This window comes from Thalassophryne amazonica, chromosome 12, assembly GCF_902500255.1.
Source record: "Thalassophryne amazonica chromosome 12, fThaAma1.1, whole genome shotgun sequence".
Classification (NCBI taxonomy): domain Eukaryota; kingdom Metazoa; phylum Chordata; class Actinopteri; order Batrachoidiformes; family Batrachoididae; genus Thalassophryne; species Thalassophryne amazonica.
In genome coordinates, this window is record NC_047114.1 from 30,606,487 (window position 1) to 30,627,914 (window position 21,428).

Sequence of the window (21,428 nt, forward strand, 5' to 3'; positions counted from 1 at the left end):
TAACAGACCTCGTATATGTTTTAAAGTAATGCACTAATTTTGAAGGTTTTAGTGTGGACATGCAGCTGTGCCCAGTGCATTATGGGTGTTCACAACAGAAGAACTGCATTTGAAATGCTCTGATCAGGCTCGACAGGGAGAAAGCATTAAACTCTTTGTTTATTGTGCCTCAAACTCTTGTGAATATATTCTCTGGGTTTATAGACATTGTTATTGTATTTGTTTTATGTAAAAATGCCAGAAGAAGCCCAGGTTGCTTCTCAAAGCCGAAAAGTCTGTTGTGATTCAGGCCATGTGATATAACCAGCGTCAAAATGCATAGAACACTGCCATCTATTGGCGACCAGTTATATCACAGTGTTGTTGACTGCAGGATTTTAAAATTATCTGTAGGTTTCAAAAACCTGAGAGACCCCACACGTGGAGATAAAAAAAAGTCAGATCTAACAGGTTTACGAGGTCTGTTAGAAAAGTATCCAACCTTTTTATTTTTTTCAAAAACCATATGGATTTGAATCACGTGTGATTGCATCAGCCAAGCTTGAACCTTCGTGCACATGCGTGAGTTTTTTCACGCCTGTTGGTTGCGTCATTCGCCTGTGAGCAGGCTTTGTGTGAGCACTGGTCCACCCCTCTCGTCGTTTTTTTATTGCAAATAAATGTCTGAACAATTTGGAGCTTTGCTGCATCAATTTTTTTCCAGAAACTGTGAGAGACCTCCAGGTGGACACCGTTCGGAAAATTAATATGGCTTTCAGGGACGATTTTATGGGGATTATACAGATTAAGGAGTGTTACTGCCGCTTTAAGGATGGCCCACAGCTGCTGAGAGCACGGCGCGCTCCCAGCGCCGATCGACATGCTCAGACCCCGCTGAAACAACCAGATCATTTCCAACGTGAAGGCTTTGTTGATCCGGGACCTCGTCTGACTTTCACAAAAAGGCAGAAGTCGTGGACATCAGCACTTTTTCGGCACATTCCACTGTTACAGGAGTTTTTTTCATGGAAAGAAAAGCAGAGGGACGCGCCACGGAGCCGTTCATTACGCGGGACAAAACCACCTCGGTGTTGGTCTCACAGGACAGCTTAAAGGTGGATTTCAGATGGATTCCGGTTGCTTTTCAGTCGTGTGATTATCCAATTGTGATTGTGCATGAGCTGGACATGCCCGAACATGTCCTGGAAGGCTTCATCACGACGTTGCTTTGCGCCATGCAGCTCCACCGTGACGCGCGGAACTCCTCTGCATGTCTGTCTCAATGTGCCGAAAAAATGCTGATGTCCACATCTTTTCACAATTTCTGTGCTAGTCAGACGACATACCGGATCAAGACAGCATCCAGTTTAGAAATGAACGGCACATTCCACTGTTACAGGAGTTTTTGTTGCGGTGGAGCTGCATGGTGCAAAGCAACGCCGTGATGAAGCCTTCCAGGACATGTTGGGGCAGGTCCAGCTCATGCACAATCACAATCGGATAATCACACGACTGAAAAGCAACCGACAGCCATCTGAAATCCACCTTTAAGCCGTCCTGTGAGACCAACACCGAGGTGGTTTTGTCCCGCGTAATGAACGGCTCCATGGCGCGTCCCTCCTCTCCTCTTTCCATGACAAAAACTCCTGTAACAATATTAATTTTCTGAAAGCCATATTAATTTTCCGAACGGTGTCCACTTGGAGGTCTCTCACAGTTTCTGGAAAAAAATTGATGCAGCAAAGCTCCAAATCGTTCAGATATTTATTCACAATAAAAAAAACGATGACAGGGTGGACCAGTGCTCACACAAAGCCTGCTCACAGGCAAATGACGCAACCGACAGGTGTGAAAAAACTCACGCATGCGCACGAAGGTTCAAGCTTGGCTGATGCAATCACACGTGATTCAAATCCATATGGTTTTTGATAAAAATAAAAAGGTCGGATACTTTTCTAACAGACCTCGTAGTTGTACAGTGTGTGGTGTCCGGCACACGGTAAAAACAACACACAAACATTCCCAGGTCAGACACTTCGCTTTCTGATTGGCTGCATGTCACATTTGGCTCCTCACGTCCTTCTGAGCAGATCAGAGTGCTCTTACAAACCACACACGGCAGGAATATCTGATAAGATTATTTAGCGTCATCACGATTGTCGGGGCGTCCTTAAGATTGTCGGAAGGGGAAGATCGGATCCGATATCAGCCTAATTATTTTGCCATGTGAACCAGGCTTGATGTTATGACGCTTCACGGAGCGACTGATTGATCTGTTATAACACCGCACCAAACATGTTTTCATGATTGATTTCTTTGTGCGACTGACATCGTTATTCAAGCATTCAAACAGTGATTCCTATCACCACACAACTCCAACCACACATGATAAAGTTATTTGACAGTTCTTGTTATTGAAAGAAACCTTGTTGTTGGGAAAGTGTAGTGACACGGACCCACAACAGGGGGCGTAAATGAACGGACAATGGATGAGCCAAAAAGATAACAATTTACTGTTGTGAATGTGCACAATGGAATACAGACAATCACAGATTTAGAATCCACTCAAATATACAAAGGTGACGTGCGGGCAGGCTCGAGGATAGAAGACGTCTGTCCAGAGAAGAGCCGGGTCCCACACGATTTCCACTGCCGACGGATCTGGAGCACATTGGAGCCGCCAAGTCCAGAGTCCCCAGGTGGCCACCGTCTCCTAGCTGTCAGACCTGGTACTGCTGGCAGGAAGCAGAAACAGTTTATGGTGGGTGTGTGCACACCCAGTAAAACAGTCAGCAAACAGTTCAGTTCCTTTTGAGGGTAAATCTCCACCTCCAACACAGGAACACAGTTCGTGCAGAGCCTGAAAGTGCTACTTATCTGGTTTGGAGTGAGGGGTGAAGAGCGTCACTCCTCTACTAACCACAAACCCAGCTCCCAGCTGAAAGTAGGCAACAGGTACTCCTGCAAAAAAACTCAGAGAAAAACACGTGCGTTCGGCACAGAAAAACGGCTGAGGGTTTTACCTGATGGGTAGAACGATATCTCGGCAGGGAGGTGGAGTTGCTGTCCGGCTTTTATAGATGGATGGAATGATGAGATGATGAGTGGCACCTGCCACTCCCGGCTGTTTCCTCGAGGCGGCTGCGCCCTCTCGTGCCTGAAGCCCACACTTCAGGCAGGGTGTCCTCTGGTGGTGGACCAGCAGTACCTCCTCTTCAGCGGTCCACACAACCACTTGTCCTCCCTAACTGGATAGAGTTGTGATGTCATCACGCCTGTGCTTAGGCACTTTCTAGCGGGAAATTATTATTTTTTTTTTTATATACAAATGAAAAAAATGACATATTTTACAAAAGCACATTTATTTGTAAACACCAACATGTTACATTGATTTACTTGTGTTGGTTTTTACATAGAGTGGAAGGAAATGTCTCAACTTAAACTTATTTTGTTATTTTACAGCCTTATTCCAAAATGGAGTAAATTAATTTTTTCCCCTCAAAATTCTACTAAAAACATCCCATAATGACAACATGAAAAAGTAAAAAAAAAAAAATTCCCAAATTTATTAAAAATAAAAAAACTAAGAAATCACATGTACATAAGTATTCACACCCTTCCTCAGTACTTTGTTGATGCCCCTTTGGCAGGTCTTCTTGAATATGATGCCACAAGCTTGGTGCACCTATCTTTGGGCAGTTTTGCCCATTCCTTTTTGTAGCACCTCTCAAGCTCCATCAGGTTGGATGGGGAGCGTCGGTGCACAGCCATTTTCAGAACTCTCCAGAAATGTTAAATCAGGTCTGGGCTCTGGCTGGGCCACTCAAGGACATTCACTGAGTTGTCCTGAATCCACTCCTTTGAAATCTTGGCTGCGTGCTTAGGGTCATTGTCCTGCTGAAAGATGAACCGTCTCCCCAGTCTGAGGTCAATAGCGCTCTGGAACAGGTTTTCTTCCAGGATGTCTCTGTACATTGCTGCATTCATCTTTCCCTCAATCCTGACTAGTCTCCCAGTTCCTGCCACTGAAAAACAACACCAATGATGCTGCCACCATTGTGCTTCACTGTAGGGATGGTGCCTGGTTTCCTCCAAACATGCACCTGGCTTTCAGGCCAAATAGTTCAATCTTTGTCTCATCAGACTGGAGAATTTTGTTTCTCATGGTCTTAGAGTCCTCCAGGTGCCTTTTGGCAAACTCCAGGTGGCTGCCATATGCCTTTTACTAAGGAGTGGCTTACATCTGGCCACTCTACCATACAGGCAGATTGATGAATTGCTGCAGAGATGGTTGTTCTTTTGGAAAGTTCTCCTCTCTCCACAGAGGAATGCTGGAGCTCTGACAGCATGGCCATCAGGTTCTGGGTCACCTCCATAACTAAGGCTCTTCTCCCCCGATTGCTCAGATTAGACAGGTGGCCAACTCGTGGAAGAGTCTTGGTTGATCTGAACTGCTTCCATTTATGGATGATGGAGGCCGCTGTGTTCATTGGGACCTTCAAAGCAGTGGAAATGTTTCTGCATCCTTACCCAGATTTGTGCCTCGAGACAGTCCTGTCTCGCACGTCTACAGACAATTACTTTGACTTCATGCTTGTTTGTGCTCTGACATGCACTGTCAAGTGTTCAACTGTTCAACCTGTCAACCCTATATGTAGATAGGTGTGTGCTTTTCCAAATCAAGTGGTCTCCAATTAAGCTGTATAACATCTCAAGGATGATCAGTGGATGTACCTGAGCTCAAGTGTGATCTTCATGGCAAAGGCTATGAACCCTTATGTACATGTGATTTCTTAGTTGTTGTTTTTTTTAATTTTTAATATATTTTCAAAAATTAAAAAAAAAAAAAAAAAACAAAACTTTTTTCACATTGTCATTGTGGGGTATTGTGTGTCTAATTTTGAGGGGAAATGAATTTCATCCAATTTGGAATAAGGCTGTAACATAACAAAATGTGGAAAAGTGAAGTGCTGTGAATACTTTCGTATGCATTACGAGCATACACACAATGCAGTTTTTTTGTAGGTGCATACATAATAAATGTGTCATATGTCAGCATTTAGAACCTTTTCCATGTACAGTTTGATAATTGATGGCCCAGAACTGTCCAGCAGCCAGCAGTACATTATGTGCTGTGTACTACATAATGCAGGCAGTGTGTTTTAAAAAAGGGGCTAGTTTATTCATGCACAACTGTAAATGTTTGCAGACGAAAGTAAGGAAAATTAAGTTGTTGCTGTTTTCAGTGTTACAGACCCGAGGCTTGCCTGCAAATGAAGGAGGACTGGGCCATTAAGACTAAACTTGGATGCAAAGACAGAACCATCAGCCATCAGCCGTGAGGCCCTCACTATGTTTGAAATCAAAGTCAAATTCAAATGATAAAAAATGTGTTTCTGGAATTAGCAATGGGAATAAAATTCTATTTTTTAAAGGTGGGATCACCAGAAAATGGCAAAAGTAGTGGTTGTTGGTGACTTCAACGTGGGAAAGACTTGTCTCATTAATAGGTATGGTATCAACAAGTCTTTCATTAATTTCTATACACACTTATTCCACTTAAGGATCATAGGGGAGATGGAGCCTATCCCAGCGAGAGGAACCTGGACAGGCTGCAAATCCATTGCAGGACTGACACACAGAGACAGACACTTTCGTACTGGAGGGAACTCATGCAAACTGTATGGTTGTTGTCAAGGTTCATGTTTCCTCACGTCTTTTGTTTTATGTGCTTTGGGCAGTGGTGGGCACAGTTCCGCTAATCCACTAATTATCGAAGCTAATGTTTTCGTTAGTGGATTAGCTTTTCAGATAACTTTGAAAACCATCAGCAGGACCAATTAGCTTCCGATAAATTTAGTTCCAGTAACTTTAGACCACTAACATATTTTTGCGGGCATAGTGAATAAAGCTTAACATTTAAAAAACATTTATATAGTCCGAAATCATAGATTTTAGTGCCTGCCTGTTACATGTTTTGCAGCAGACAGACATCTATGAGAGGTAGCGCTGACTAGGAGCTGACTACCAGAGAGAAAGGAAGAGAGAGAGAGAGAGAAAAGATAATTTACTTTCACCGCACACAGACTTGCAGGCGTATCACACGACTCACGCACAGGCAGACAGTTTTGACTTATGGTTCAAATTATAAACAAACTAATTTTGGGCAAGTTATTGAAATTAATGTCACCTCTGTCATTTTACAAAGTGAAAATATCAGCTATATGTTTTTAGTTTTAATGTAATGCACTAATTTTGATGGTTTTAGCATTTACAGACGCCCATGCCGCAATGCATTATGGGAAAATTAGTTTCCTGTCATCAGTGGTTGGTCGGTATAACACACAAGTTACTGAAATGTGTGTGGTGGGTTTTACAGATAAATCTGTATTTGCAAATATGTCATTTTTTTAAATTAGTATAAAAGGTAATTTGAAAACTGAAAATTCTGTTAAGTGATTCTGCACTTTTAGCGAATGTGTGGAAATTGCTATTCACACTGCCATGAACACTGCCATCTACTGGATGGCCAGTAGATGGCAATTTTCCCATAATGTACTGCTGCTTGAGTGACACACCATTCAACTGTCCATAGTCCATCACTCCAGTGCCAGATTGTCTTGCTTCTGTGCCTTATTTCTCATGTTCACGCTTCGTGTTTGATCTCCAGTTGCCGACCCACAGTGTCTCCTTGTGTTTCTTGAGCCTAGGCTGCCATTTCCTGATTCATCTACCTGGTGTGATTCACTGTGTTTTGACCATCTGCCTCTTTCTCTAGACTCTGTGTTTGCTGCTACCTACACTGACACTGTTGTCCATCTTCTTGTGCACTGAACTTCTGCCTGTGTCCTTGACCATTCTATCAGCCTGTTCCATATGGACTGTGTTGTACAACCCCAATTCCATTGAAGTTGGGACATTGTTGTAAAATGTAAATATAAACAGAATACAATGATTTGAAAATCCTCTTCAACCTTTATTCAAATGAATACGCCACAGAGACAAGATATTTAATGTTCAGACTGATAAACTTTATTGTTTTTGTGCAAATATGTGCTCATTTTGAAATGCATGCCTGCAAGACGTTTTAAAAAAGCTGGGACAGTGGTATGTTCAAGGGCGCAATTTAGAACTAGAAATTGGGGGGGACAAAGTGCGAGGCCCACAGGGCCGAAGCCCATAGGCCGGGGGTCTGAAGCCAACGGTGTCTAGATGAGCCCAGATGCATTCTGAGCATCCAGAACAGTAATTTTAATGTTTTGAAAAGGCCATAAAGTGGACACCATTTGACTTATGCAATTTGAAACTGTGGATATAAGTACTTTATTCTGAGAATAGCCAGCACTGATTTTATTAACATCCTGGTGTAAATAAGGTATCACCACATGTGTAGAACTCAAAAAGAATGATAGGTTGAGTTTTCATTAAAAAAAACAACTGCAATGTGGTAAAATGTATTCATAAATATGAAAGAGCAGGCTCTTAATAATTATTAACTATCGCATACTGTATTTTTTTTCCTCAAGATTTGTTTTTGCATAAGTTTGAAAAAACAACAGATCATAAGTTTAGGATAAATTACTTATCATGAATTTAATTTTCGAAGTGGCACTAATGACAACACATACTGAACATAATTTCGCTTGCATAGACTGATTTTGGAGATAAAGCAATAATTGCAGATGGGCTTTCTGAGGTCCCAGATAGTTTTTCTGATTTCCTTTTCTAACTTTCAGAATTTAGTAAATTAGCATATGGTCCATTGATACTTATGTGTAGACACTAGTGTTGTGTGGGCCGCTGAAGAGGAGGTACTGCTGGCCCACCACCACCAGAGGGCACCCTGCCTGGAGTGCGGGCTCCAGGCACCAGAGGGCACTGCCACCTCACAGGAGCACGGGTGGTGACAGCTGTCACCTACGACAGCTGTTACCAATCATCTGATCCGCAGCGGTATATCTGCAAGACGTCATCTCCACTTCTTTGCCGAGATATCGCTCTACCAAGGAGGTAACGTTCTCAGCTGACTGTGTTTCTGACAGGAATATCTGTTGCTTGTGTGTGTTGGACAGCAGATATTCTGTTTCTTTTTTCGACGAGAGGTGGAGGTGGTTTTCCCACCATACGTGTTGCTGGGTGCACACGCACCCACATCTAACTGTTTTTGTTCCTCGCCAGCAGTACCAGATCCGACAAGCGGAGGCAGTGGCCACCTGGGTGTTCGGACTTGGCGGCTCCAGTATTCCCGGGGTTCGGTGGCGGAGGGAAATCGTGTGGTTCCGGTTCTGCTTTGACGGACGTCTCTTATCTTCGAGCCTGCCCCACGTGACACATTTTTTGTGAATTGACTACTTGTCTACAATTGTAATTCGCCGTGTTGGTTGTGCTTCTTCACAACAGTAAAGTGTTGTTATTTGACTTCCTCCATTGTCCGTTCATTTGCGCCCCTGTTGTGGGTCCGTGTTCCTACACTTTCACAACAGGATATCTCGGCCAACGTCATGGACCCCGAGGGGCGTCAACCGGCTGTTGAACGGCCAATGGAAGAACAGGGCACACAGGCGTCTGCAGGAGGAATGATCGGTGAGTTGCAGCGAATCCTCACCGCCTTTACGGCTCGGTTGGATCTAATGACCGAGCAGAACGTCCTCCTTAACCGCAGGGTGGAGGCTCTCGCCGCTCAGGTGGAAGCGCGCCCTCAGGGCGCTGCTGCGGCTCTCCCTCCTGTCGATTCTGTGCGCAACGTTGACATTCCACAGGTCGTTCAACGACCCCTCCCACCTTCCCCTGAAGCATACATAAGCCCTCCAGAGCCGTACGGGGGTTGTGTGGAGACGTGCGCGGACTTTCTTATGCAGTGTTCGCTCGTCTTCGCACAACGTCCCGTCATGTACGCGACTGATGCTAGCAAGATAGCTTATGTTATAACTCTGCTTCGCGGTGAGGCACGCGCTTGGGCTACAGCGCTCTGGGAGCAAAATTCACGGCTCCTTCAGACATATGATGGGTTTGTGAGGGAGTTCAGAACAGTGTTCGATCACCCAAATAGAGGAGAGACCGCTTCAGCGTGCTGCTGTCAATGAGACAGGGGCGCCGGAGCGCAGCTGCTTATGCAGTCGACTTCCGCATCACGGCGGCGAGGTCCGGCTGGAATAGCACTGCCCTCCGTGCCGCCTTCGTAAACGGACTGTCGTTGGTCCTGAAGGAGCACCTGGTGGCTAAGGACGAACCGCGGGATTTAGACGGCTTATTGATCTGGTTATACGATTAGACAATCGGTTAGAAGAACGCCGTCGGGAACGAGACGAAGGGCGTGGCCGGGCACGCGCCGTCCCTCTCCCTTCCGGTTCCAACCGAGCTCCGCCCCCACGCTCCACGGCCTCTACGCTCCGTGTGGTTACAGCTCCCCCTGCTGTTGAAGCTATGGACACGAGCAGGGCCACATTTAGACCACCGGATAGACAGAGGAGGCTGGTCCGCGGAGCGTGCTTTGTTTGTGGCTCGATAGCATCAAGTGAGGGACTGCCCCGAGTGGTTAAACACCAACGCCCGCCCCTAGAAACGGGCGAGGGGTGGGCCAAGACATTCACGTGGGACACACCCATATTGCCACACGACTCCCGGTTACAATCCTTTATGAGGATTTAACCCTTCAGGCCCCAGCACTGGTGGACACGGGCTCTGAAGGGAATTTGCTAGACAGCAAATGGGCCAGGGAGGCAGGGCTCCCTCTGGTGCACTTACTTCACCTGTGCAAGTACGGGCACTAGATGGCTCCCTACTGTTGGGTTTTCTCCTCCAAACATTCTTAAAACCTTTAACAAGACAAACAGAGTCAAGAAACACCAGTGAGACAGAAAGTCAAATATTACGCGCGGAGTGCGGCCAGGCTGTACACCAAGGCTACACTAAGTCTGGCCTGCTTTCCGCTCTTTTATTAAGAGACGCCCTCATCACATAAACAAGAAACTTGTCCTAAGGGTGGGGGTAATGACGCAAGACAAGTTTCTTCCCATAACATAAACGCATACGTCAATAAGTGCAGCTGTAAGGAAGAACACTTCAGGTCAGCACATCTCGTTCGTCTGTTGCAGGTATCAGCTGTTCTGCATCTGCCTGAAGTGTCCTGTCTTCCACACTCCTTCACACTAAACACCACATCACAAACGTCAAAAACAAAATTGAATTCTCAGGATTGCATTAAGACAGGTGCAAAACAGCACATCTCCGTTCTCATGAGAAAGAAGACAAAGCTAAACAAGGTTGAATAACACGTACGTTCTCAGGGTGAAGTGCAAAACAGCACAACACCGTTCCATGAGAAAGAAGGCAAATGTACAAACGTTTAACAGTGATAACTATATACAAAATCTTTAACATTCCCCTCCTGTTTATCGCCTGTTAAAACATACAGTAGGCATCACTCAGCTTAGCACTTCTTTTGAGATTTTCACTAAGAGGTTCATCATGGTATGTTTTCTCTAGGCTTACACCCCAGAGGTGATGTCATCATTGTCACCATCATCGGTGTCTGGGTCATCATACTTCCATTGGTCTGGGTACAGGTCAGGAGAGCCATCGTCCTCCTTGTCGTCATCTGTCCCCAGAAGTGGATATGATGCTGGACCCCCTCCTGGTCCTGGACTTATTGCTGTGGTTATCATTCTATTTACAAGGCCTCGGAGACATGGAATACAACAACATCCACACAGTTAGAATTGCAGCAAATACTGCTATAGACACTAATAGTGAAGAAATCAAAGACCTCCATTTTCCATCCCTTCCACACCAATCCCAGCCTTCGGTGTTTACTCCACTGTGCTCTTTCATCTTCCTGTTTCAACTCCTCAGCCCGTCAATGGCTTGAGTGAGACTGCCGTCTGCAGCTGTGTTGTTGGGAATGAATGTGCAGCATTGTTCTCCGAACATGGCACAAACACCTCCTTTCTCTGCCAAAACATGTCCAGAGCAATGCGATTCTGGAAGGCCATAAGGGACGTGCTTCTAACTGTGAATGGACAGCCTTAAATCCTTCCTCAGTCCAATTTCCTAATTTCTGTACATTGTAGTGGATGTAGTTTATTCTGTCCCGTTTTATTAATTGAGCACCACCAACAGATGGAAGATTCGAATCCAGCTGCGATTTGGATTAACCAGGTTATACTCGTCAGGCACTCCCCTGGGGACTCCTATTGCGTCAATATATGTGGATTTCCCACTCCTTTCCAATCTCTTTTCACTCTATGTCTGGCTACGCCTTTCTGCCAATCTTCAGGAATAAGAGAGGCTGCATATGTCGTAACGTCTTCAGGGGTATGGTATGGCTTCAACTGGTAACAATAATGATATTAATGCACAATAACCTGACACATTTCGTGGCAGTCCTGTCAAAGATTCTGTTATCCCCACACCACCACCATACGTCACTCCTCCCGACAGGTTTGAATGGGGAGCACTATGGACCACATTCTTACACCAGGCGGTGTGGTTTAAGCTACCCAAGTCTTACTTGTCCCTGTCAAGTGTACACATGTATGGGTAGCATTGCCCAACTTTGCTTGAGAATAAGGTTTGATCTTAGTAATTTGGTCACTGGATAGATCTTGTCCACTTAAAACATTTTGTTGTTTACCGCAATGTATGTCTGTGTCATAGCAGTCAGTAGACAGTCTTTGGTAATGCTGCCGGTATTACCTGTAATACAGGTCTGGGTCCCATACACACAACACAGTCCTTCTTGCTGCTAGTCCTGCTTGTTCTGCCATTAAAAGCCAATTGTTATTTTGTCCACTAATTCCTGTAGTTACTAGGAACCAGTCATCTGCCTTCATGTCTTTTGTGCCATTGTACAGACACCCCCTTTGCTTGTATGGACACCCCCTTTGACGTACTTAATTCGGTCAATATGGTTGCTGTACTCTATCTGTCTCACAGAGGAAGAAATGGAAATACGGGTCTTTTCCTTGTTTGTATACCCAAAGGAGGAACAACCAACAGTCTCCCTCTATATCAGGTGGGAATATGGTTCCTTTTTCTGTGGTATTCACCACTATAGACAGCTTATCATCTGTTTGATACATTGTGAGACTTTGACTCTGGTACTTAGCCCCACTCGGTTTGTGCCCATCTTGGTGTCCATCTACTCCTTCATCGGCTACCAACGTTTCCCCATCTCCTATCGTGTGACGTTGGTCATATACCATGAGAAAAACTTTCCGTAATTAGTCCCTCTGTCACCATCCGGCATTCCATGGGTAAGAGCACTATATGGTACAGAGATGATCACAGAAGTCTTTCTAGGAATGCAGGCCTGTACACCAAATCGGTATGCATTATCCCATCACAGCTATGTACTGTGGCATTGATTATCGGACTGGGGTCTTTGTTACTTCTTTTTGTCTCTGCAATCTGCGGATGTGATCCTTATTATCATGTCCCGTGCTCATGGCTTTTAATATACTCCCAATTCAAAAAAGAAAAGTAGCATAACAAGGACTGTCCGTGGGGTCCAGAAACCCCCGTTCTTTTTATTTTTTCTTTCGCCATTTCTGCACACTACAGCACACCTATGTGTCAGAAACAGTGGCCTTCTTAATGTCTTCTGCTAGCTTTCGTGTCTAACCTGGATCTTAACACCAAGCTCACACACTATTACTAGTCTTGTCTACTGTTTACTGTTTGTCTGTGTCTGCAGAAATGACTTTCTTACAGTGAGTTAAATGAATCCATGTACTTCTTTCCCCAATTTTCAAAGCTGTGGGTGTTGTGAGTAGTACTTGATAGGGCCCTTCCCATTTAGGTGAATGCCAGTGTTTTCTCTTGATGCTTCTTATCAACACCCAGTCTCCAGGTACCACTTTAGGGTCCTCCTGTGGAGAAATGGGATCATCAGTGTTGGAACTCTCCCTCGTTGTCCTTCTAACATTTTTCTCATGTAATCCGCCAAATTGGCTTCCTCAGGTACATTCCAAATTTGTCCATAATATGGCAGTCGATATTTTCTGCCAAACAATGTTCATACGGTGTCAACCCCATGGTACTAGTTATGTTTATATAACATTTTTACCAAATCTACACAATGCGTCCATGGTCTGCCTGTTTCCTCCATTGTCTTTCTAAGTCTGTTTTTTACTGTTCCATTCATCCTTTCCACTAATCCGGCACTTTGTGGATGATAAGAACAATGATTTTTTAGATTAACCTGTAGTGCTTCTCCCACGTATTGCACTATTGCATTAACAAAATGCGCTCCGTTATCTGAAAGACTGTTTCTGGTATTCCAAATCGTGGGATGATGTCTTTGCATAATGCTTTAGCCACTGTAAGTGAATCTGCATGTTTTGTAGGGAACAATTCTACCCATTTTGAGAAGGCATCAATTATGACTAAACAAAATTCCTTCCCTTCATGTTTACTCAGCTGTATATAATCCATATGAATCACTTGAAAGGGATATTGTGGTGTGGAAATTTACCTCTTTGGGGTCTCAAATTGCCTTGTGAGTTGTGTCAACTCTGCATAGCAAGGAATCCCATGCCCTGCAGTAATTTGTCCAGTCCAAGAAATGACATCATCTGCTTTTTGGTTTGTGGTTTTGGAGCGTGCAAAATTGCTTCCTTCCTGTCAGACAGGATCGTGCGCCCTGTGGCTGATAACTCATGTCCTAAATATTTTACTTTATCCCTACACAACTGAACTTTGTTTCTACTCACTCTGTGGCCATTGTCAATAAGAAACATATAATGCTACTGTGTCAGGTTATGCAGTTTTCTCGTGTGTCAGGGGCAATCAAAATGTCATCAACATACACTAACAGTTGGCTATCTGCCGGTGGAACGAAATTGGCTAAACATGCTGACATGACTTGAGAATAAATAGTTGGGCTCTCTGCGTAACCCTGCGGTAATCTGGTGAATGTATATCGTTGTCCTTTAAAGGTAAAAGCAAACCAGAATTGACTATCTGGATGCACTGGCACAGAGAAAAATGCATTACTTATGTCAATTACTGATAAACTATTAGAATTTGGTCTCAGCGAATTTAACAAGGTATGGGGATCTGGGACACATGGTGCTCTTTTAATCACAGCAGCATTACTGCCTGCAGATCTTGAATCATTCTCCACCCCACCTGAGGGCGGAGCCTTTTTCACAGGAAATATGGGTGTGTTACATGGTGAATCTGGACATGGCACTATTACTCCTGCTGTTAATAAATCCTCTATTACTGGCCTGATTCCGTCAATTGCATCAGGTTCAATGGATACTGTCTTACACATGGTCTGTATTCTGTTTTTGGGCCTTATAACTACAGGTTGTGCATTTTTAATCAGTCCTACGTCTGAAGGACCTGTTGTCCACAATCCTGACGGTACTGAAGAGAGAAGAGCATCCTCTTCAGGACTCAACTGAAACACTCAGGATTGTGAAGTGGACGCATCAATGTGTGTTCCAGCTGTCAGCACCAATGAGACATTAACTGGCACTTTATACAACTTGGTTGATGGACTGAACTCCGTTCGTGGGCCAACTCTACTCCAATCAGAGGCTGACAAAGCTGTTATGACTGTCAGTCCCAATTCTTGCCATTCTGTCAAATATGGCTTACAAAGTGACATATGTAATGGCATACCTGTGAATTTCAATTTTGATACATCTTCAGTGGCGCCTGTTACTGTTATGACGGCTATTGTGTTGCCATCATGAATCAAATCGGTCATTGTCAGTTTCACAGGTGAAACATTTTTCAATTTAGTTTCATAGTCACCATCCGGACCCTGGAGGATCTTTATGCCACATTGTGACATGCAGGTCAGGTGGTGACATCTGTTGTTCAGGATTTTTTAGTAGGGCTGTCGCTTGCAAGACGACATCTTTACCCCATCCTGCAGCATCTTCTTCTGAGATGTCAAATGTATAGTAATAGTGGAATGTGGGGTCAGCGCTTTCTTCTCTTACCATGTTAACGCCTCCTGTGCGTTCAACAACTAATTTCCCTTGTTCCACAATTATGGACAAACCCAATGCAGTCAATCCGTCTCGTCCTAGGAGGTTAACTGGACATTGTGGCATGCTCAACACTGACATAGTACACGTCAGGCCAAATGGATCTGTCAACGTTATGGGTTTGGTGATAGGGACGTCTGATGTTTGTCCATTTGCAGAGCGAACCCTAAAGAGTTCGTTGCTTAATTGATGGACAGGTATGTTGTCATTACATGTGGTTCTACATGCTCCTGTATCACAAAGGAATGTCACTGGTCGTCCATTTACCAACAAAGTCACTTCTGGTTTTTGGTACCGGATTTCCCAGCAAGGCACACAGATCCATACATACAGATTCAGACTGCCTATCTGATATGGAATCATGGATTATGGATTCTAGTCATTGTGGATACTGTGGCTGCGGAGGATTATTCCGTTGTGGAATTCTCCCTGCTGCTCCCTCAGTAGGTGGATTTGGACAATTTCTATACATATGTCCCTCTCTTCCACAGTTCCAACAAATCAGGGGACCACGTGGTGGCCCTCCCTGCTGTTGTGGTTGCCATGGTCCTTGACGTTGTGGCTGTCCACCTTGTCTATTTTGCCATGGCTTTTTGGGGCGTTTGCACTGCTTCTGCTGTCTTAAGTTGCCTGCTGGTAACTATATTTCATCATCTCCATGTGCTACATACACTCCTTTGTCGCTGTTTCTTGGTCTTTTTCTGTTTTAAGACTTCTTCTGCATGACAGCAGTGTGTATGTGTGTCTTCCAATGTGCCTGTAGGCAATCCAATCCAATGTTTCTGTATCCAAGCTTTTATATCCTTATTGGAATGTTGGATCAGAGCGTTTTTCAATTGTTGTTCATACACAGGTGTTTCTGGCAATATGCCACTATGGACCCTAAACACATTCTCAAATCTGCACCTAAACTCTGTCCATGGCTCTCCTTCTTTCTGAGTTGTCCTGGTAATTTCAGTATAATTTATCTTTGGTCCTAACACTCCTTTTGCACGTGTAATCATAGCTTCCACTCTTGTTTTCAAGACTAGATCATCATGTGTCAGTGGTACGCCTTGTTGATCTGCAGGATTCCAGTCTCCGCGTACCTGACTCCATTTAGGGCCACATGCTTTCATCCACACCTGTTGGACTTCAGGTCCATTAAGGTGGTAAGATGTTCTAATGTTTTCTATATCCTGCATAAATCCCTCAATATCGACATGTGGCGATGGTATCATGTCGACTGCTGCTTTGATATCATCAGCATTCCATGTCCGATAAACGAGCATGGTTGGTAGCTGTCCCTGCTGTTCCTGCACGAGGATTTGGTACTTCTATCATAGGATAGGCACCTCCCTGATCACTATGTTCCACCATGGGAGGGGCTGTAGGCACTTTCGCTTGACTGCGTGTTTGTGGTTTTTCTGGTTTTTCTCTTTTTACCTTAGGTTTTACTGCCAAATCATACTGTGGTGGCGGTACATCGTCATCCTCTGGTAGAGGAGATAAAGGTCTCTTTGTCACCGACGAACCAGCCGGCGGTGATTGTTGAGGCTGTTCTGGCTCTCTGTGCTGAATTATCACATCTTCTTCTGCCTTACCTACAGCTTTCTTTTTCCTTGCTTTCTCTAATCGTCGCTTCTCTGCTCCTTTCTGTCTGTCTCCTGCTTCTTCCTCCCAAATGCCACTAAATCTGCCCATACTTTCTGCATCTTTTTCTCATCACCTTTATGTTCCCGTTCTAACTCCTCTCCAGCTTTTGTATGCTGATCAGGTTCAGTCGTCCGTCAAAGTCATGTTTATTTATCCAGGTCTCCAATTTCTTTGTTGCTTTTGGATTTTTTTCCTCCATAACTTTCCAGTCGTCAGTTGATAAATTTCCTTATTTTTAGACGTTTTACCCCCCCATTTTTATTATATTTTTTTATCCCTTGTTATACTTTGGACTTCAGACGGGGGCACACCTAGGGTGTTCTAAATCTGAAGTTTCACACTTTCTTTGGACGTGACAATTAATTTACCGTCGTGTGGTTGATCCTTTCACCTCCCCGTAGGAAGCGGAATCACTTGCCTGCTGCTTCACACGCACGGTTGTCACTAACGTTGTCCAAAGTATTACACTTTCACACAGTTATTTACACTTGCGCAAAACACTATTTACACATAGAAACACTCCTAATAATCGTACGCGTATTCTTATGTCAGGGGAGCTCACCCTCCCGTGAAATTTAACTAATGTCCTGCCTTAGGGGACTCCGCCGTCCCTGCCAAATTTAACTGCCTTTTTACAGTGCACATATTTCTACCCGGGATTTCCTGTACGTATTAAAACAGAGGAGTCCGTATCCTCCTTCCGGAATTTAACTACTCGCGTCCCTCGCAACCGTAAAGGAGTCCGCCCTCCTTACAGAGTTTAACTGTGTTTCATTAACAGACGATTCTGTATCATCGCTTACGGAGTTTAACTGTTTTATGTGATCACTTTTATCCCCTACCGGTACGCGTATATAAACAGAGGAGTCCGCACCCTCCTTACAGAGTTTAACTGCTTTGCATTAACAGGCGATTCTGTATCATCGCTTGCGGAATTTAACTGTTTTATGTGATCTGATCACCACTCACTCAGTACTGTTTACAAAGAAATTTTACTCACTGACTCGACTTCCTGTCTGTCTTCTTCGGGAAAATCTCGTCAACCAGACGATGCCAGCGGTGGTCGACAATTGCAGACACGATCAATCGATCGATCAGACCTTGGCCAAGGATTTACGTCTGGACTTGACGACCTCCGCCGGACACCTCCGGTGTTGTTGAGATCCCGGACGAGCCCACAGTCAATGTTGGGTATTTTCTCCTCCAAACATTCTTAAAACCTTTAACAAGACAAACAGAGTCAAGAAACACCAGTGAGACAGAAAGTCAAATATTACGCGCGGAGTGCGGCCAGGCTGTACACCAAGGCTACACTAAAGTCTGGCCTGCTTTTCCGCTCTTTTTATTAAGAGACGCCCTCATCACATAAACAAGAAACTTGTCCTAAGGGTGGGGGTAATGACGCAAGACAAGTTTCTTCCCATAACATAAACGCATACGTCAATAAGTGCAGCTGTAAGGAAGAACACTTCAGGTCAGCACATCTCGTTCGTCTGTTGCAGGTATCAGCTGTTCTGCATCTGCCTGAAGTGGTCCTGTCTTCCACACTCCTTCACACTAAACACCACATCACAAACGTCAAAACAAAATTGAATTCTCAGGATTGCATTAAGACAGGTGCAAAACAGCACATCTCCGTTCTCATGAGAAAGAAGACAAAGCTAAACAAGGTTGAATAACATGTACGTTCTCAGGGTGAAGTGCAAAAACAGCACAACACCGTTTCTCATGAGAAAGAAGACAAAGCTAAACAAGGTTGAATAACACGTACGTTCTCAGGGTGAAGTGCAAAACAGCACAACACCGTTCTCATGAGAAAGAAGGCAAATGTACAAACGTTTAACAGTGATAACATATATACAAAATCTTTAACACCTACTCCCTTTAATCACACATAAGACACCTCCAGTAACTCTGGTGGTGTCAGGGAACCACCGGAGGAGATCGAGTTTTTTGTGACTCCTGCCACCTCCCGCGTGATTCTAGGGTTCCCCTGGATGTTAAAACACAATCCCCGGATCGATTGGCCGTCCGGGGTAGTGGTTCAGTGGAGCGAGACCTGCCATCGGGTATGTTTAGGTTCCTCGGTTCCTCCCGGTTCCCAGGCTAAGGAGGAGGTCAGAGTCCCGCCCAATCTCGGGACAGTGCCGGTGGAGTACCATGACCTTGTGGACGTGTTCAGCAAGGATCTGGCGCTCACCCTTTCCCCCGCACCGCCCGTACGATTGTGCCATTGATTGGTCCAGGCGTTGAGTTCCCGTCCCGCAGGCTGTACAACCTCTCACGACCTGAGCGCGAATCAATGGAGACCTACATCCGGGACTACTCTAGCTGCCGGGTTGATCCGGAATTCCACCTCCCCGATGGGTGCAGGTTTCTTTTTTGTGGGGAAAAAGGATGGCGGACTGCGTCCATGCATTGAGTACAGGGGGCTGAACGAAATCACGGTTCGTAACCGATACCCATTGCCCTTGTTGGATTCAGTGTTCACGCCCCTGCAGGGAGCCCAAATGTTCACTAAGCTAGATCTTAGAAATGCGTAATCACCTGGTTCGGATCCGGAAGGGAGACGAGTGGGAAGACGGCATTTAACACCCCCTTAGGTCATTTTGAGTACCTGGTCATGCCGTTCGGTCTTACAAACGCCCCCGCGACGTTCCAAGCATTGGTTAATTATGTCTTGCGGGATTTCCTGCACCGATTCGTCTTCGTATATCTGGACGATATACTCATCTTTTCTCCGGATCCTGAGACTCATGTCCGGCATGTACGTCAGGTCCTGCAGCGGTTGATTGGAGAACCGGCTGTTTGTGAAGGGCTAGAAGTGCGAGTTCCACCGCACTTCTTTGTCCTTCCTGGGGTTTATCATCTCCCCTAACTCCGTCGCTCCTGATCCGGCCAAGGTCGCGGCGGTGAGAGACTGGCCCCAACCCACCAGCCGTAGGAAGCTGCAACAGTTCCTCTGCTTTGCTAATTTCTACAGGAGGTTCATTAAGGGCTACAGTCAGGTAGTTAGCCCCCTGACAGCCCTGACCTCACCAAAAGTCCCCTTCACCTGGTCGGATCGTTGCGATGCCGCGTTCAAGGAGTTGAAACGCGCTTCTCGTCTGCACCCGTTCTGGTGCAGCCCGATCCTAGTCGCCAGTTAGTGGTTGAAGTGGAGGCCTCGGACTCAGGGATAGGAGCTGTGCTTTCCCAGAGCGGGAAGACCGATAAGGTCCTTCACCCGTGTGCCTATTTTTCCCGCAGGTTGACCCCGGCCGAACGTAACTATGACGTCAGCCATCGAGAACTCCTTGCGGTGAAAGAGGCTCTTGAAGAGTGGAGACATCTGTTGGAGGGAACGTCCGTGCCATTCACGGTTTTCACTGACCACCGGAACTGGAGTATATCAGACCGCAAGCGGCTGAACCCCAGGCAAGCCCGCTGGTCACTGTTCTGCGGCGTTTTGACTTCCGGATCACCTACCGTCCCGGGACCAAAACCAGAGATCGGATGCCTTGTCCTGGGTACCATGAAGATGAAGTCAAAGCGGAGTTGTCGGATCCACCGGAACTCATCATCCCGGAGTCCACTATCGTTGGCCACCCTCACCTGGGACGTAGAGGAGAACCGTCGGGAGGCCCGGGCACGAAGCCCGGACCCCGGAACTGGGCCGAAGAACAGACTCTACGTCCCACCAGAGGCTAGGGCTGCAGTCCTGGACTTCTGTCACGGCTCCAAGCTCTCCTGTCACCCAGGGGTGCGAAGAACCATGGGCAGTTGTCCGGCAGCGCTTCTGGTGGGCGTCCCTAGAGGCCGACGTCGGGATTATATCCAGGCCTGCACCACCTGCGCCAGGGGCAAGGCTGATCATCGCAGGGCTTCGGGACTGCTCCAGCCGCTACCCGTGCCTCATCGCCCCTGGTCCCACATCGGCCTGGATTTTGTCACGGGCCTCCCACCGTCCCAGGGCAACACCACCGTCCTCACGATAGTGGACCGATTCTCCAAGGCGACCCACTTTGTGGCCCTCCCGAAGCTCCCGACTGCCCAGGAGACAGCGGACCTCCTGGTCCACGACGTCGTCCGGCTGCATGGGATTCCAACAGACATCGTCTCCGATCGCGGGTCCCCAGTTCTCCTCGCAAGTCTGGAGGGCTTCTGCGGGAACTGGGGGCCACGGTATGTCTCTCATCCGGGTATCATCCCCAGACCAACGGGCAAGCAGAACGGGCCAATCAGGAGGTGGAACAGGCCCATGCGTTGCATGACGGCCGCGCACCCGGCGGCCTGGAGTACCCATTTGGCCTGGATCGGGTATGCCCATAACAGCCAGGTGTCGTCAGCCACCGGCCTCTCCCCTTTTGAGGTGTGTCTGGGGTACCAGCCTCCTTTGTTTCCGGTGGTTGAGGGAGAGGTCCGGTGTGCCCTCGGTCCTGGCCCACCTGCGGAAGTGCCGTCGGGTGTGGCGTGCCGCCCGTTCTGCTTTGCTGAGGGCCCGGATGAGGACGAAAGCCCATGCAGACCGTCGGCGGACCCCGGCCCCTACGTATCGGCCAGGGCAGGAAGTGTGGTTGTCAACAAAGGACATTCCCCTCCAAGTGGTCTCCCCTAAACTGCAGGATCGGTACATCGGTCCATTTAAAATCCTCAAGGCCATCAGTCCAGCCGCGGTGAGCTTCAGCTTCCGGCCTCACTGCGGATCCATCCCGTTTTCCATGTGTCCCGGATTAAGCCACATCACACCTCACCCCTCTGTACTCCGGGGTCCGGCACCACCTCCTGCCCGGATCATCGATGGCGAGCCGGCTTGGACTGTGCGCCGGC

At 46.3% G+C, this 21,428-nt stretch overlaps 1 protein-coding gene across 1 annotated transcript in view; it reads left to right on the plus strand.

The window, feature by feature from the left end:
* Nucleotides 1–21,428, plus strand: part of LOC117521970 (ras-related protein Rab-36-like) — a 33,001-nt gene that overhangs the window by 7,969 nt on the left and 3,604 nt on the right. The window contains 2 exon segments of the mRNA XM_034183334.1: nt 5,226–5,317; nt 5,415–5,489. Of these exon segments, the coding sequence (XP_034039225.1) occupies nt 5,226–5,317; nt 5,415–5,489 (167 nt within the window).